This window comes from Enoplosus armatus, chromosome 8 (assembly GCF_043641665.1).
Source record: "Enoplosus armatus isolate fEnoArm2 chromosome 8, fEnoArm2.hap1, whole genome shotgun sequence".
In the NCBI taxonomy this organism is placed as follows: domain Eukaryota; kingdom Metazoa; phylum Chordata; class Actinopteri; order Centrarchiformes; family Enoplosidae; genus Enoplosus; species Enoplosus armatus.
The window spans coordinates 708,004-726,798 of NC_092187.1; the positions used below are offsets into that span (position 1 = coordinate 708,004).

At 44.2% G+C, this 18,795-nt stretch overlaps 1 protein-coding gene across 2 annotated transcripts in view; it reads right to left on the bottom strand.

The window, feature by feature from the left end:
• Positions 1–1,454: 1,454 nt before the first annotated feature.
• The window catches only part of tns2a (tensin 2a), a 45,414-nt gene continuing 28,073 nt past the window's right edge, over positions 1,455–18,795 (bottom strand). For both annotated transcript variants that reach the window (XM_070911190.1, XM_070911189.1), the window contains exons 10-27: positions 18,678–18,742; positions 18,251–18,334; positions 16,886–16,998; positions 15,873–15,933; positions 15,351–15,426; positions 14,835–14,964; positions 12,632–12,697; positions 12,375–12,491; positions 10,561–12,102; positions 9,023–9,188; positions 6,933–8,164; positions 6,671–6,802; positions 6,393–6,488; positions 6,206–6,283; positions 5,747–5,824; positions 5,438–5,606; positions 5,049–5,117; positions 1,455–4,480 (exon numbers count right to left, since the gene is read on the bottom strand). In XM_070911190.1, coding sequence (XP_070767291.1) covers positions 4,342–4,480; positions 5,049–5,117; positions 5,438–5,606; positions 5,747–5,824; positions 6,206–6,283; positions 6,393–6,488; positions 6,671–6,802; positions 6,933–8,164; positions 9,023–9,188; positions 10,561–12,102; positions 12,375–12,491; positions 12,632–12,697; positions 14,835–14,964; positions 15,351–15,426; positions 15,873–15,933; positions 16,886–16,998; positions 18,251–18,334; positions 18,678–18,742 — 4,413 coding nt within the window. In that variant the 3' untranslated portion in view covers positions 1,455–4,341. The remainder of the gene's footprint in view (positions 4,481–5,048; positions 5,118–5,437; positions 5,607–5,746; positions 5,825–6,205; positions 6,284–6,392; positions 6,489–6,670; positions 6,803–6,932; positions 8,165–9,022; positions 9,189–10,560; positions 12,103–12,374; positions 12,492–12,631; positions 12,698–14,834; positions 14,965–15,350; positions 15,427–15,872; positions 15,934–16,885; positions 16,999–18,250; positions 18,335–18,677; positions 18,743–18,795) is intronic.

Consider the following 18,795-nt stretch of genomic DNA (forward strand, 5'->3'; position numbering starts at 1 on the left):
TCTGCTCTCCCTCGCGGACAAAGTCACCAGCAGCAAAACAGCAGGTGGTGCTTTCCTTCTGAGCTGACACAGAATAGGTAACAGTAAGTAGCTGTTAACTTGTGCCATTGATTGATGAAGCTGTGTCCTGGTAAACATGTATGGCAAGCTTTTTTTTTTTTTTTTAACTGCAAGCACATTGGTTTTCAGTGGACTGGCTCACAGGCAACAGATTGTGGATATTTCCTGCCACAGCAGCCACTTTTAAAAAGGCAGTTTTGCTCTTTCAGAAAGAATGACTCATATGTTGTAGTAGCTAATTGAATGGTTCTTTGCCAGCGAGCGCTCTTTGGCCCTGTTTTCGAAGCAGGACAAATGTCAGAGGAAGCTCTTTTCTTTAAGGGCAGTGGCTGACGGTGAAGTGCCACCGATGGTATCTTTGCCATCAGGAGAGCATTTGTCAGCATAGCTTGAATTACTTTTGGTTTTGTAACACTGTGTTGACTGACAGCTGCTGGCTTTTCTTTAAAAAAAAAAAGGAGAAAAGAAGGAGCTGGCCTGCCGTTTTGTATTATTTCTATTTAATGCGACCATAGGTGGGGGGGTCATTAAGTGACTGTTGCACCTTGAAACCGGGACATATTGTTACGCATATTGCTTCCGCTGCTTCCACTGTTATTTAACTGTCCTTAAATTATGAAAATGGCATTTACAAATGTAATATATCACAGATGTTTTTAAATGAACTGTTATTGTTATTTCTTGGTAACTCTCATCCCAGCAAGTCTCAGCACGTCGAGTTTTAGATTCAGGGTATAGGTCCATATAAGGACAATAGAGAGGAATACTGTTATCAGTGGGTATCAGTGAACCTCAAGTGTTGATATGACCTCATCGCTAATTACTCACTCACATTGTGTCTTAGTTAATAACTTCTTAATCATTTACACTCCTGGTTAAGCTACTGAAAGACAAAAGTGGTAGCCTTAAATATATTGTCCCACCAATGTACATTAACAAAATATTGAGCATCTTTATACAGTATCCTTTCCACTGTGCCCTTAACAATCCAGATGTGCAACAGCAAACAGCATTTAAAGATTATGGCTGAAAGCGTGTGTGTGTGTGTGTGTGTATTGATAAGTATACTAACAGAGCTAGGGGCCTTTTTTTTTTATCCTTCATCTGTGTGTTTTACTCAACTCCTTTGCGGCTTATCAACCTTTAAATATCTTTGCGGGGGTTGGCGGAAACGTACTCAAATTCCTCTGTAGGTTTGTTTTTGTGTGACTGACAGCAGTTGTGATGTGGCTTTTTTTTATTTTAAAGGGACAGTTGTTTGTGTAACTTTATGAATGAAAGATTTTACCAGGATTTTTTTTTTTTTAAATACAGTATATGTTGTCACGCTTGGTTCTAGTGAAAGATATTAAAGGAAGTTGTGAATAAATAAAATGAATAATGAACACCAATACTTGTTCCAGAATGTTTTTGTTTTTTTTCATTTAGAGCTGCAAAACAATTCACCAATGAATCGATCTACAAGGAATGAATCTGCAACCATATTGAGAGAATAATCAGCAGATTAATCGATAATGAAAATAATCATCAGCCCTACGACATTGACTCAAAATGAACCACTCGCCCAAAAAGCACTTTAGGTACCACATCATTTCACTTTAATTATATTCTTCATTTTTTTCCCCGCATACAAAATGGCATAATATCCTTTCAAACAAACAAAATGTTTCCTTTTTTTTATGTCTCATACATTGTCCTATAACTGCATGTGAAAATATATTACTACATAATATAGGGATCAACAAGAAAACAGACAACAATATATTATAGCTGTAATACAAGTCTAAGTTTTTGGCAACACTAAATAAATGCATAGTAAAAATACAAGAAGCTATAAGTACAAAAATATAGTTGGATAAAAAGCGTATTAATACAAGAGTGCTTCGTCTTTGGTTAAGTACGTCTAATGTCTTTGCAGTCTGTGTTTGCCTGTCTTCTTTTTGCTCACTTCATATATGTACGTATGCGTTTTTAGAATGAATTTGGTCACAAGACGTGAAGCGGTGACGGGACAAACATTTCACGGCAGTGGTGTGGCTTAACACTACGTCCTTCCACATGTAGCTTTTTTTCCCCCCATTTCACATACGTTTCTTTAAAAGTGGACGTAACGATACCTTACCCAACATATTCACCGAAACACGCGCACGCCAGCCCCCTCACGCACACACATACATACATACACACACACTCATTAAAGGTTAAAAAAACAACAACTCACATTCATGTTTACTTTCATCAGAGAGACATGTCTCGCGCTCGCTTGTATGAGTGACAAAAAAAACAAACACACAACTGATGATTATGATGAAAAATGTGTGCACTTCTAAAGGTGCTGTTGAAGGCAAGAGTGGCTGTGAAGATGCTGTACATGAATACCTGAACGCCTCTAGATAGAGAAACTAAATTACACCATCAGGGCTTTGGTCACTTTTTTTTTTTAAACAAAGCAAAATATAAACACCCGCTGTTTTTAAAGGCACTTCTAAATGTTGGACGCATTGCCCCCCAGGAGAGCGCAAGACTCTTTGAAACCGCTCGACACAGAGCTGAACGCCAGTTGGACCAAAATGATAAAAGCTGTATTTAACCATCATTCACACAGGGGCCCGTATCAAGAGTTCAACTTCGAGGTACCTGGCCTCACTGGATCCTGGATAGCCGGTATCGTGAAGCTGGTTACTAACAGGCTCAGTTAACTCCGGGTTTTTCCGGCTGAAAACTTGGCTACAATACACATGAGTATTTCTCTATAACATGAAATATTCATGACTAAAGCAGCCATCAAAGTAAAAAAAAACAAAAAACCTCTTTAGGTATTTTTTTATTTAACACAGTTTAACACTCACAACGTCTAGCCTGGTCTGGCCTGGCCTGGTCTGGGTGTGGCTTGGTCATATTTGATTCAGTGACCAAATAACCCACCAAGTGTCATCAGGTTCGGACTCAAAATTCAGCGAAATCCTGATTGGCGCACGATTGAGTTGGAATTTCGAATAAGTGAGTAAAAGAAGAGAAATGAATGATGAGACCTACCAAATGAAAATGTTGCATTTATGCTTTACTGAGCTTATTAATGGAGTGTGCAGCAGTGTGCACAGTTCATCTATAATTGTCACTTGTTAGTCTGTTAATGTGGTGAACCGCTGCGTCTCGGTTCGTCCTGTTTTAAATCCAGAGTGAACACAAAAAATGTTTCTTCTATCTCCGACATCATTATCACGGCACGGCAGAGTGACTGTCCTGAACTATGACCGTGTTTCGTTTAGTTTTTCTTTGTTTTGTGGTCTAACAGTTCCTACCATCAGTAGGGATTGTGGTCTAAGAGTTTCAGTTGCTTTCAAAATGTCTTTACACCTTACAATAAGGACACTTTGTCACACCAACTGATGGACAAAGCGTCAGGGCCCACACTCAGAAAACACAAGCACTGGCACTAGCTCATTAATGTACAACTAGAATTAGAGTGAATACTTAGTGACCTTAGTGAATACTTGAATAAAAGGTATAAATGGAAAAATGGCTAAATGGAAGTCATCACCGTACTGATGCTACAAATGTATGATTCCAGTGAATATACGTTGTTGAACTGATAAATGAAGGATTATCATAAGATGTATTGGCTAAAGAGGTACACATGTGCTTGATTACTATGTAAAGGTGGATTCTTATAGAGTGTAGCTACACAAAATGTGGTGCTTTTGTTCCTCCTTCCATATTTAGAAGCAAAGCCTCTCTATGAGCTGCAGGCGGAACTCACTCACAGGATCACCAACGCGTTGCTTGCAGTCACGTGATTAATGACGACGCTCGGAATTCGGAACGAGGCGGGAAGTTAAAAGGCCGAATGGACGAGATGGAGGGAAGCCCGTACTGTGCGAGCTATTGTTGACTCGTTGGGTGAGTGCAGATTTCACACACACACACACACACGCACACATACACACACACATGTTGACAATTCATTCTTAAATTATGGCTAAAAACCTATTTCGAGGTCACAACGACCTTTGACCCTTTGAGTCAAAAGTGTCACCTGTTCAGTGTCCGTCCAACTGTGAAATATGGTTGTCAGTTCTTGAGTTTGGTGGTTTTGTCGGGTCTCGGTGATCTTGACCTCATTGACCTTGAGTCCAAGTGGACGTTTGTGCCCAAATTTAAAGGAATTCCTTTCAAGCGTTTCTTCGATATCGCTGAAGCTGAAAACCAAACTGTCAGTACTAAATGCTGCATGTCACTGCTTGCCGGCTCTGAGTTTGGTTCCCCCTCTTTGGCCTCCCTCTATCGGCGCTGTGACAACATGACCTTGTTGATAAAGTTGACGATGGCAGATGCAGGTTGTTCCGGGTCCAACTCGGCAAACAGGTGGCAAACGTTCTCGGCCAAGCTGCCCGGCTTCTTGGCCACGAAACCAAACACCCTGTAGGGGAAGAGAAAGAGGATGTGAGGGGAAAAGGAAGAGACACCGGAGCGTGAGAGGAAGCGAAAAGGAGGTCAATACTTTGAGTTTGTCTGGTAAGTAAGGCAACACCATGTCTTGTAACAGCCTGAAGGGTCAACTACAATGAAAGAATTAGCATTATGTAATACGGGCTCACGTGGAACTTGATTTTCATTGTTAAACCATGTTTGCTGATGCCATGTAGAGGCTCTAATATCACTGACTAGAATCTACGCACCCTTTGTAAAATGCACACACACTCTCGCTTTCTCCCATTCATCAAACACAAACAGAGCACTTGTTTCACAGCGGTGTCGTCTTGAGTTAGCCCACCTACAGCCGCTGCAGCCGCCGCTGCAGCCGCAGCTGCCGCTGCAGCCGCAGCCACAGCCAGCATGCTCACAACATACCGATACATGCGAGGGCTTCCCAGCAACAAATGCAGCGAAGTGATCGTGGGTGCAGTGAATGACTGAACGTGGTGATGTGTCTACGATTTCTGCTGATTTTAGGTCAGTAATGGTTCCAACTACAGCAACAAGTCTACCTCCTGTCCTTAGGGTCGATACTGCTGAAGGTTACGCTGTTCACTGGGTAATGTCTCCTGAAGAAAACCCTGGAAAAAGAAAGACACAGACGGAGGACAAGGAGACAGGACAGAAGAGGTCTTTTAAGTTCTAGATCAGTCATCACTAACATGTAATGAAAGAATAGCGCATTAGCCCTTTACTTGCAGCTACAGTGTTGTCCATCATCATTGTTTATTAAGTAATAATGACTAGTGGGTGTTGCTGGGACAGCAATTCATGACTGTAACAAAGTGGACACTTGTGTCATTGCACTAAAGGATAAGGTGAGAATGAGGTCATAGTGAGAACAAATTGTGTGTCCTAAAGTTAAAAGTTGTTAAGTATTAATCTGGGGGGAACCTCTTACCTGCGCTGGCTGTCGGTCAGCGTGATGCCCTGCGACGTCACCTTGAACTGGACCACAGTGGCAGCGGGATGCAAGTTGCGACCCAAGGAAGCATCTGTTGCCTTGGCGATGGCCTGGGGGCCGGTCAGTGACTCCGTTTCCATGGAGTTCAGGTAGAGGACGTTACAGGCTGAGGGGGAGGGGGACAGACAGAGAGAGGTGGAAAGACAGACCTCAGAGCAGTTTCTACCCATCACACACAGCTGACCTCCTCAACAAGCCCCCACAACAGTGTGTTTTAGGAAGCGAAGGCAGGACGCAGCAACTCACCCGCTCCTTGTTTCAGCAGGTCAGCAGCCGTGCTGATGTTGCTCACTGGTTGAACTTCCTGCACCTCTCCTATGAGATCTGACAACAATCAGAATCAGTTATATCAGATTAAACATCTAACACATATAGGTCGTCACTGTAAGGTTTGTGTGATCGGTTCAAATTTGATTCGATTATTCCAAGAATAATTTATCTTTGCTGTCATGTAAAAAAAAAAAAAAAACAGATCTCAAACAATTAGTAGATCGACAGAAAATTCTATTTTCCAAAATCTATTCATCGTTTCTTTAAGTAAAAATGCTGAATGTTACCTAATTCCAGCCTCTCAACTGTGAGGATTTTCTGCGTTTGTTTGTCTTTGTCTTTGTGAACGATTGATGGGGAAAATAATTGGGAGATTAATCGATAATGACGACATGAATCAGCTGCAGCCCTTTAAAAAAACAAAGGAGTACCAACCTTTTTCTGGGATCTGAAGCGCGCAGGGCAAAGACATGGGTGTGATGGAGTGTTGGTAGACTAAAGCAGACAGACTCCCTGTGGATAACAGATCATAATAATAACAAGATGTATGTAAAAACAATTGCCCCATTCGTGGTACAGAAAATACTGAAAGGCAACCTGAAGCTGGAGAAGGAAAACTTACCAAAGTAGGGCTCATTCTGACATCCTTTAATCTTGACTCCTCGAGGGCCTGTTTCTATCAGGAAGTGTCTGACCAGCTGTTCCAGAGGGTCACTCACTGTAACAGCAGGGATTTACTGTAAACAAGTTGCAAATGTCGTTGTCTACCAAGCACAAAGCAGCTTCTGAATGAGACAAATGTCACATAAAATCGCCTGAATGGCCTGATTGCGCTGTTGCTGAAAAGAAAGAACAAAAATGTGTAAATGTGATGTAAACAATCTTTTTTTATTTTTTTACCCTTGCTGCTGTGGTTGTTGACATTGGGAGGAGGTGTGGCCACCTTCAGGGCCAGGCCATAGGCCCCCTGGAAAGAGTTACTGTCCCTGATCAGGAAGGTTCCTGCCTCTCTCACCTTCAGAGCTGTGATCGCTACGGCCAAACACAACCAAAATGTTAGGAATTTCATATACTGTAATTCTCACAAATGACAGTGTTCGATCACAGCAAATACGATTTTTGGTTAAAGTTAGTAAAAAAGAACATCGCAGTCCAGACCTACCTTGCTCTCTTGAGATGCCAGGCTTGTACCAGAACCTTGAACTGTCCTGGACAAACTTCACACTGACCCTGTTCGCGATCTCCGTCTCCACAGATGCCTCTCCATCATTTTGGCCTGCAGGGGGTGCAATTTCCCCCACGGTTGGAGAAAATGTGACATGGTGCTGATGCTGGGCGGTGCTAGCAGTGGAGGGAGGGGCGAGGCCCATGGCTGGCCTTAGAGTTCCCACACCGTCGTTGGGTGAACCTGGCTGGGAGGGCGGGTGGCGCTTCTCTGGCAAAGGCGGCTGGGGGTGAGGAAGGGGGATGGAGATGGTGGGATAGTAGGAGGGTGGGTAGAGCTGTGGAGTGTGAGTGGAGTAGCAGGGCCTCTTGTTAGTGTCCAGTGCCAGAGTGTGTCCAGCAGCACTTTGCTCCATGCCTGGGTAGTGGTGGTGTGGGGGTCCGTGCTGCTGGATGTGGTTCAGATGGTGGGGGTCAGACCCACTCAACATCAACCTCCTACCCAAAGTGGCAAAGCCAGGTACTGGGGTATCAGAAACTGGGGAGCCCTCCATACTACTGGAGGCAGGCTGGGGGGATGATGATGAAGCTGGGGATGCAGGGCCAGATGTGGCGTTGGGGGTCGGGATGATGGTGGGTTTTGGGGGATCTGGGTGAGGTTCTCTGGTTGGAGAAGATCTGATGACCTGTGCTGGGGTCGGTCTTGCCAATCCAGTGGCTTGGGTTTGGGTCTGGCACAGAGGCTGGGACAGTGACTGTGCCACAGTGGAAGGCAGAGTAGCAGCCTCTGACGGATGGGGGGTCTGGAGTGTGAGAGAGCCAGGTTGGGAGTGTGTATCTGGTGCAGGCGAAGCATGAATAGGGGACGAAGGAGCCTGGCAGAGTCCCTGGTTTGATGCAATTGGTGTTGCAGAGTCAAAAGAAGAAGCGTTCTGCGTTAACGAAACTGACGGCGGATCTGTGCCACAGTGCTGCTTTTGGGGAGCAGCAGGGGGCGGGGCAGCTGGTGAAGTGCAGTGGTTGTGGGGTCCTGCTTGTATAGGCGTGGTTGCGTGTGACTGCACGTCTTTGACGGCCTGTGGCAGGGATGATGGCTCTGTGCTGCTTCTTTGGCTTTCCGGGGATTCCTGGACGATAATATCAGCACAACAGTGGGGCTGGGAAGCCTCACAGTCACTGCTGATGATGTCGGTGGTCCGGATCTCACACTCTCTTCCTCCTGGACTGGGGCTTAAATGGGCAGACATGAGTATTACTGTTATAGACCTGCTCGTGATCTAGTGGTATGCTTCTCACATTTCTGCTCTGACCTACTTCCTGAATTTTTTTACTGTCATCAATACCCCATTTTTGCTTTACTGTAGAATGTGATCTGTATGTGGATCTGGATCTTATCTGGACAAGGAAACACACCTGTTGATGCAAGGTGTAAATGCGCGCAGCAGCAGTGTGATTGGAATTGCAAATTAGATCAGCCGGATCACACCTGGAGGTGGCCTGGCTTGCATTGTGATCAGATCTCAGGCGTAAATGCAGTCTGATCTCTGTATCCACATACAAATCACATGTTAATATCAGGTGTAAATGGGGCCCACGTCACCACAAAGGCCTAGTTATTAATATTTCCCCTGGCTCAGATCTTGCCAGCATACAATAGCCAAATCTCTTAAATAGCTTTTTTGCCAACTTTCTCGCTGGACTGAGCGACTTCTGAGACTCTCTGAGCAACTTTTTAAAGCGACCGGCGAGAAACTCGCATGTTTTGAATTGTGCTGGCACACACACACACACACACAAAGGGCAGAATTAAATCAAACCCAGCATAGTTTTTCAATTAAATAGTGTTTATTTATGTGTCGTACTGTATCCAGTATTACATATTGGCTTGCCTTTTGCATGAGTCACTTTCTTATGAAATGACACTTTTTAGGCCCATACAATGGGTTTGATTTAATCCAGGTGAGAGACTTCAGGATACCATTGGCTAATTAACTAATTGCAAAAGAATTGCGTGTGGATCACTTCCTCTCTTTAGGGCTCAGCCCCAGGTGTTTCGGATGTATCGGTGAAGGATTGAATGTGCAGTACCTTTCCTGTGTGCGCAGAGGGCTGCTGGTGTGGACAGGAGTGGGCGGCCCAGACATGTCGGACGGTGTGGAGCATGCAGCGCGGCCGTCTCTGTGGACCCTCTTAAAGGAGCTGTGGGTGATGTGATCCCTCCAGCCCACACTTTCACCAGAGCTGCGAAGGCCATCTGGAAAGGAAGAGACAAAAATCAGATCGCAAATCGCATTATCAGCTGGGCTCATCGTTGGGGCTGTCACAATCATCGGGACATTTTAGTTGATGATTAATTGTCATACAAATAATTAACAATTAACTTGCATTTTTCTGTTCATTTTATACCAATATTATAACCTAAGCCAGAAAAAAATAAGGGTGGATAAACTCCTGTTGCCTGTTATATGATACGCATGCCAACTAATCGTAATGCACATTCCGTCACTTTAATTTAATCAATTCAACAATATATTTATGCTATTTTCAACACTTTTTTGTTCTAGATTACTTATCTACTCATCTCATGTGTTATTGCCCAATTTCAGTCACTGTGGGCGTCAGCGTGTTAATGTCCCAGCCAAACTGTATTTTGTAGTAACATACGGGTGCCATAAGTTGGCAATAGGTAAGTTTGAAGTATCATATGGGAACTCATTTGGGGAAATCATTGAATTTTTCATAGTCCTGTCAATGTTTTACAATAAAAGCCTTGTTAGGAAATGAGGGGATTCTGTCCACTGAAACGCAAGAGGGCTTTTAATTTGCTTTTAACAGATCCAGGAACAATTTTTACAGGATAAACGGGAGCAGATAAGAAAAGAAGGAAGGAGGCTTCGTCCTAAAATCTGACCAAATATACGGAGGAAATTAGAAATAAAGGCATGTCTCTAATATAAGCCTGCTTCAAATAAATCTCCCACTCTGCTGTACATAGGTTTATTTTAAATAGCTTGTTCTAAATTTGTTGTGTAGGCCTTCCTAATGTGACAAAAAAGTGGTTCAAGACAGTTTATTAATTGTCAACTAAATAACGATTTAGCAAATATTACATGACAGATCAGCTGTTTGGTCCGATTACATTGGCAGTTCTGATCTGGTTTTAAACATACTGAAATGAAGCAGTAAAAGACCGTCTGTAAATGATCTCCAGCGAAACCACCCAGAGCTGTCAAACGCACTGCTGCACCCATAAGGGAGACTCTCACACCTGGCACTGTTTATTTATATTCTAATGATTGTGCAAAATGATTCAGTCGCGATCAGGCGGTCATGTAATAACCGCGACAGGCCTAGTCATAGTACGTCCTTTGCTGCTAATGTTTTTTTAAAATTCAATGCTTGGTTTTTGGGGGGTTAAATCAAGTAAAAAAATCAAGAAAAGGTGGTGAGATGAGGCAATTTGTGAGTAATCTGTAAGGCATCTGTCAAGTTAAGCACAAGTTAGTCAGTGCATGCTGTTGCTGATTATGGATAATTTATACACTCCCAATTCAGACATTCCTGTTGTTGAGGGAAAACATGCTTTTCCTCAACAACAGGAATGTCTTTGTTTTAACGTGACTCACCAGTGTGTGAGTCAGAGCAGTATGACTGCTGTGAGTCTGGATGGTGATGGTGGTGGTTATGCATATGTTCTGCCGGCCCATTGCTATGGCTGCAGGGCCCCGTCATGGAGGAAGCAGGAGGTAGTGGGGACGTGGACTCAGACTGGTAGCCTGAGGCATAGCCTCTGCTTTCCGACGGCGAGGGCTGGTAAGGCAAGCACACCTGGCGGGGCGTTCGGTAACCGCTGCTGCTGCTGCTGTACTTCAGGTCCAGGTGAGAATTAGCGTGGGACCTCGACCCCTCTGGATAAGCCAGGTGACCCGGTGGCAAGGGGTCAAATGTGAAGGCTGGAAGATCGTGACCCTGTGGGCCATAGGAGGCTATGGTGGCCCTCCTGTGCCAATACTCAGCCTCTCTGTCCCTCTCCCACTGCAGCTCAGCCTCCCTATCTCTCTCCCAGTGGAGGGACAACTCTCTGCCTCGTCTCAGCCCAGGATCTCTCTCCCAGTGGAGCTCTGACCCTCTGGGTAACTCTGCCTCCCTGGCCCTCCTAAGCCCCACCTCCCTCTGCTGGAGCTCTGCCTCTCTGTCCCAGTGGAAGCTGTCACCGCGGTCCAGCCTCAAGCTGTGATAAGCTGCTGAGTCTTCTCTCCTGATGCTACAGTCTCTGCAAGGGCAGCCGGGGGATGGCAGACCATCCATTAGCATTATATCATTGTAAGTAGGGCTGGTGGAGGGTTTGGGGTGGTGTGGGTGGGGATGGTGGTGGTAGAGACTGTAGTTTTCTTCTCGACAGCAAAGGCGACCCGGGGCAGAGGGAAGGTAGTGATGAGGATGGTTGTGAGCGTGAGGGGTAAGGTCTGGTGATGGGTATGGGCAGATATGTCGTGATGAGGAAGCCTCCGAGCAGGAGCGGTGTAGGCAGTGTGGAGGGCCACTCTGGCCGTCCCACACCAGATCTGGAGGTGGAAGGGACTGGTGGGAGTGGGGGCTGTAGTGCTGGCACAGATCCATGTGTGAAGGAGGAGCAGCTGGGTTGGGGCAAGCAGAAGGGGTCGCCCCGTGGTGCCCATTGGTGCTGGGAGCCCGATCAAGGCAGTAACCATTAGGCATGAGGAGGGTGCGGTCACAGCCAGGCTCGGCACAACGTTGGGACCGGTAACCATCCCGGCAGGAACAGGACCGACTAAGCCTCAGCGTCCCAGTTCTCTCAGAGGGCAAATAATCTCCATCATCCAAGATGGCGGTCTCTCGCTCTCCATCTCGGTTTCCCTCTATGCCTCCGAGAAGACGTTCAAGCTCCTCTCTCTCCTGTCTGGTTGGGGGCGGCGGGCGAATGGGCTCCTCCTGGTGGTCGGGATGGATGGATGACTGGTTCAAGTGGACGGACTGGGCTGAGAGGGCGGAGTCAGAACCTTGAGCGTTGAGATGATCTGGCATGTCTTCGGCAAGGCCTCCCGCTGGGCCGCTGCCATTGGTGAGAGAACTAGAACCAGGACCTCGGCGCTTCTTTATCTGAGCGTAGAGACTGCCATCTAAAGGACCTCTGGTGTGGGCAATATCTAAGACCAAAAGACAGAGGTAAGATCAGCTCTCAAACGGACTCATTACCTATGTACAGCACCAGCAACACATCAAAAGCTGCGGTTTGGTTGACCTTTCATTTCTACATGAAATCAAGGCTCTGTTTGGAAAACAAGGATTGGCACGGTCTAGGGTTAGGTTTAGTAGAGCTGGAGGTTTAGGGCAAAAAGTGCCAACTTCATGTAATTATCCCACATTAGTAATCACATGAAATCAAGCTGAGATGGGATACGAAGAGTCAGTGTGTTACCCTCCAGGCTGTCCTGGTATCGCTGGTTAAAGTTCTCATAGGAATCCCAGCGAACCACCGGGTCAGCAGTGTTGTAGTCGACTGTGACAGCCGGGTCGTTCTTTTGGTACTCACGGCCTGAGGAAAGACACTCTTAATATCCATTCATATTCAGATGCATATCTATTATTATTATTATTATTAGCGTGAATGCTATATATGCTAAACTTTCGAAGTGGAACAGGTATTAAGAAGAATTGGAAGAAGTGTGAACCAACCTTTGATTTTCTCAGGTCCAGAGGAGAAGACAAACTCCACTGTGGCATCAGACGGAAAACGCTCATCTGGGGAGACGAAGAGGAAAAAATGTTCAATAAATAAGGCAAGCCGTTTTAATGTTTAACCACACTCCTATCTGTAATTACATTTTACATATCCATAATAGCATTTGTCCTCGCCATAATTGTATTCTTAAAAATATCCACTATGACATTCTATAAAATACATTTGTATTAAATTATATTTCAAGATATCTACATATTTGATTGCACTAGTCAAAACTACATTAAATATATCTAAAAATGGCTGTTTAACATTTAATAGCTGGACTGGAGATATATAGCAGACATCTGTAATTCGATTCTTCCTAGTCAAAAACAACATTTTAGATATCCACAATGACAATTCTTCCGAGGACAAATGACACCACTCAGAAGAATTGTCATTGTGGATACCCGAAATGTTCTTTTTGACTAGGAAGAATTGAATTACAGATGTCTGCAATATATATCCAGTCCAGCTGTTAAATGTTACATACATGTGCATACAATCAAACACAGAGGGAGTAATATGTTGAAATTCTGAAAGGTTGTGGTAAATAGCTCTTTTTCTAACATAAAAACAAAGATGTGGAAGTTTTGAATTCTCTTATATGTAAATGTAATCTCCTCGTGAGACCAAGGTTTATGAAAGTATATCAGTGCTTCAGGGATGTGGGGATATCAAATATACTGATATATAGATGTGTTCTGAGTTGCATGAGCCCACAATGGCGGGTTTATGTACATCTGTAATGCTTCAGCTACATGTATTCTGTCACTTCAGAGAAAGTGAAACAGGAGGAAACGAGGTAATGAGCATATTCATTACGGACTTAAGCAATAGACCGGCGCTCACCAGGCCTCCTTTACTCTCTCTGAGGGATAGTTAGAGACACTAGCTCCCTGCATACAGCACAACTCATTCTGGATATACTCGCCTCCCGGGTGAGGATTAAGCTACTACTATTTAGGGATTTATTCGCCACTCTGGGCGACGCATGTTCTCTACTCAATTAGCTCTGATCGATTCCTATGGGCAGTTTGTTTGACACTACCCATGTAGCCTATATGCTTTCCTTTCGTCCCTCTCTGCAGCACGCTGCCACGGCTGGTACGGGCTCTGGAGTTATCTGAGGTCATGGTGATGTAAATAATAAATAAAAACGTTTTATGGTGAAAAATAGATTTCATCAATTCAAAAGCATTATTTTACTTTGCACCTTAGAAATCCCAGAGAAGAACTCACTTCTTTATCACCTGCTGTGTCGACAAAAAATAGGAGGACCTTATGACTAACTTTGTCTGCCTGCTGTTTGGTGCTGGGCAGGCAGTGTCCAGTGGGTTTTTAGGGCCAAAAAACAAATGCTGATGAGTGAACCACAGTTGCTGAAAACCAAAACAATGAGCTGAAAGACTCTATAATGTTCAGCAGAGCTGACTCTAAAAATCTCCATCGAATACTGCAGTACCAATGTGGAATAGGTACAGACCCCCTAAATCATATGTGTCAAACTCAAGGCCCGCGGGCCAAATGTGCCACGTCATTTTATGTGGCCCGCGAGAGCTTAAAAGGTCTGAGTGTCTAAAAATAAATAGGTCCAAAGAGTGCTTTGACCAAAAACTACATCTCCCACAATGCCTGTCGACTATGATACCCGCGAAGTGACGGCTCACCGCCAATGGGTGGTGGGTAATGGGTATTTATTGTGTTATTTTTCTGAGTTTTTTCAGAGTTATTTATTATGTTATTTTTCTTCATTCACTTGGATAGTTTGATCCATGATTGATGGAGTTATGTGGGTTTCATAAGCTGACAAATTAAAAGGATTTATGTTATAACAGAGCAACAAACAAACATATTTTTTCTATGCAACTGCAATGTTTGTGACTTGAATAAGTAATAAATTCAGAGTTATTTAACATTAAGGAGTAGTTACATTTATTATACATTACATTCGATTACATTTAGTTACATTTGTAAGTTACATCTGGCCCTTTGAGGACAGTCATTACGCTGATGTGGCCCTCGGTGAAAATGAGTTCGACACCCCTGCCCTAAATCAATGCATTGTGACAAGTCTGCCTCTGCCATATTGTCTGTCCCTTGTGATTTCAAAACTTTGATCAGCCGTTGACTTCTCTGCCACCCACGTAAACTTACCAGTACAAGCTTCATCCAGCTCCCCTTTGCCAAACCAGAGCTGGGATCCATGGACGGTGCAGGTGTGGAACTGCAACCTGAACAAAGTGTCTCTGTCGGCACTCTGGGCTCGCCGGTGGTAGCATTTGACCTGCAGAGGGCGGCAGAGAGGGCAGAAGATACACAGATGTGGATGATGAGCAGTTTGAGCAGGAAATTTAAGGCTTTGTCTTCCAAAATGAGCGACACCTACACTTTCCAGACTTTCCTACACTGTCCAAATGACTGACTGCACAAAACGGACAAATTATGATTCCTTGTTAACAATGCTACAAAACCTTTTTCCAGACCAAAGTTTGGTGGAGGTGGAATATGGCAACTTTACCAAGATTTTTCAGTTTCATGTTCTATGTATTTGTAAACTATTTCTTCTGTTTGTCTATGTCTGTTGAAGATCAAAACGTTATTAAGTCATGATTACAACCCCACAAATATCAGGGGTCCTCTGTTTGTCATTTCCATCCCATGTGAACTCACCATGATGTCCCCCTTTAGCAGCAGGGCCGGTTCAATGGTCACACACAGGCGCCTGCCTCCAGTGCCTTGGAGGTCACTGTAGACAACACAAAGAGCACCACAAGCCGGTTAGATAACTAAAACATTTAGCAGCATCCAGTCTGACCTGAAACAGACAAGCTGACACACTGTGACAGACTGTTTGTTTGTATGTTGCCACAGACTACATGATGATACAAAGACAATTTGTGACCATATCATCTGTTTAAATGATTGATTTTATCCCCATTTTGATCATGTCTTCACTTGATAGGGGCTATATTCACATGCATTAACTTGGGAAGGCCTTGAGGTAAACAATAAAGCTGCGAGATATGAGTTGAAAGCTGGACGGAAGAAGATAGGGGCCTTTTGTGTCATTTCCTTGACGCCTGTCACTTGAATCGCTCTGTGACGATGTTGAAACCTCAGCCCTGTGGAAGAAAACAGCCCAGAGCAAACAAATATGCCCCCGTGGGCCATATGACCGCGAGGGAGACTCACTAGATGCCTGACGTGTAGACCAACTGCATGGACTGGTACATCTTCAAGAAAGGGTGGTAACCTACAGGAGGGGAGACATTTAGACACAGCAAACATTATCACAATGAAGAGAGAGGAATGTGCTGACTGCCGCCCCCTCCTTTCTGGACCTGATCATCAGATTAAAGATAAACAGAGTGGGATGTGTGGATGGAGGGTGAATCTGACCCTCTACGAGAGCTACAGTCAGTAACCTTGCTGTGACAAACATCACATATACAGTTTCTCTGCATCCAAAGGCACAGTCCGATCAGACAGCAGGACTGAGACAGAGGGTACGTCTCGATACACTTGATTATGTCTTAGCCCCTCCACCTGAAGACGCAAGAGAGACGCAGGAAAAGATGCATGGAATGGAGGGAACGCCTTTTTGGTGAAAATGCGACACCCGTCATGTTCTGATGACAGAGGCACAGCCGGATCAGGTGTCACTGCTCAATAGCTCTGCAGCGACCTTTGATGCCTTGGAGTTTGTATTTGTGTTTACATAAGTGATGTAATGTCCAAATAACCCCAAGCCTACAGTTAACACTACTAATAACGGTCACTACTACCACATGACAGAACACATGTGAAATATTCATCTATGCAATCTCCGTTCAATCCCTTGAGATCCATCCTCACACGCATTAAAAACATTCTTACACTGCATATGCTTATATATTTATACTGTGTACAGATGTGCCCAACCACAGTTTGTAAATCTCAAACACTGAATGAACATGAACCATTTTTAACTGGCATCATTTTCTCATGTATTCATTATTTGAATCATTCAGAATGATCGAAATGTATATAGATAATAAGATAATATAGTGGGCTAAAAGTGGGAATTGTGTCACTATATCTAAAATCAAAATACAGAGGAGTAAGGAATGATCAAATAATGGAATAGAGATGTACCCATAACTAATACCTGTACATTAGGGACAGGCAGATATATATCTTGATTAGGCTAAACAGAATGAACACACCTCCTTCACCCTGGAAGTTGGGGAGTGATGGGATGAGAACTTGATGGAGGAAGAGAGGGCTGCTGTTCATCTTGATCGCCCCAGACAGAAGGCCCCCAAAGTAATAGATATACCTGAAAAAGAGGGAGGGAGTGTGAGAGACCCTCATGATATAAGATAATGTGGTGTTGATACAGTAAATACAAAAAATTGATTGTCATATTACTGTTTTGGATTACGCAAATGAACAAAAATCCATGTCACATACTTTTATGGTCCAGAGGCTTTTCTGCCGAGAAAGGTGAGCTGAGTATGTGGCTCAGATTTCAAGTCAATCGGACTCACGGTTTGGGCGCACCAGCCATTCAAAGTTTTCACTTTTTGCCCGCCTTGTCGATCTTTGCCAGACGTGGGCCGACTATACAACTGTTCAAATTTGGGGTCCCCCACCACGTACAGTGTGGCCTGCAGCATGACTTTCATCGGCATAAGAATAGTAACAAGTAAAGCTGAAACCAGCGTAGAACGTGCCCTTGCAAATTTGTGCACAGTGGGATGCCACAGTGCATTGCATTTTCATGGATATTGGACATTGCATGAAGGAGCTAACTGTCACTGTCCCGTGTCCACCATGTGGCGCTAGAGAACACAAACTAATTGTACGTTATGTTCCTGTAGACCAAGAGTAGACCCCGCCAGGCAAATTTCATGTAACTCTGATGATGACTGTCGCATCAGGCTTACTTCCTGTTGCCAGTAGGTAGTACAACGACTATGACTCAAAATTGGCATGCACATGTCTTGAGGCCTGGACTCTTATCAAGCTTTTGGACATTTGGGGAAGATCTGACCAAATACATTTGAGTTTTTTTTTAACTCTGGATAGGGCCAGGCCAGCTGTTTCCCCTGGCCTAGTGCTTTCATGCTAAGCTAACCATCTCCTGGCTCTAGCGTCATATTTGGCGTGCGTGAGAGTGGTATTGATCTTCTCTTCATTTCATTTCGTTATCATCACTTCATCATTACTTTAATAATTCTATTTACACTCAAGGACTATCACATAGCTTCTTTACATTTATTTTGACTTGTTTTTGACCTATCATGATAACATATATTAGCAATGGCTCTGTTCTATTCAAGTGTCCCAGTAAGCAATGACCCTGAAACTGAAGCATTCATTTTATTATTTACACATGTGCTTGTCCTATTGTGACATGTCAAAATGTCATGTTCTGTGAAAAAGATCTTCTCTTTCTTTTCCTTTAAATAGAATGCTGAGAGGGGATGCATTTAATAACCTCTGGTATGATGTGGGATACCCCAAACCACTGCCCCCACCCTTCACCCCCCTCCCAATCCCCACTAACTTCATCTCATGACATCTACCTGTTTTGGGAAGGCTGGAGGGAAGAGGACACCTTATCTTCACAGAACTTCCTCATGGCAAGAGTACTGAGAGCCTGGTCCGCCCTGCAAACACACACACACACACGCTTTAAGCCAACAATTTCCATCATGGGACTTGCATCAGACTCTCGAGATGCCAGAAAGTACATGGAGAGGATACAGCTGGCATTGGCCACAGGATGAACCAGTTTCCACTGTTCCTGTGCACGGTGCTTCATTTAGCAGACAAACTCTGAATGGAAATCATTGTGCTGCATATACTTGAACTACAACACATCAGCCGCTGGATATACGGCTGTAACAAGCTTTTAGACATGTACGTATGAACAGCTGAATTTAAGTCCAATATGCTTTTGCATGTCATGTTTAATGTGTTCTATGTGTGGATATTCTGATACACACTCACCCTGCAGAGATCTTGCTGTAGTGCATGTAGGCTGCAATGATCACGCCTGTTTTACCTTTGTTGCCCTGCAGGAGGGAGGGAGGGGGAAAAAACATGGGCAGAGTCATGATGTGCTGAT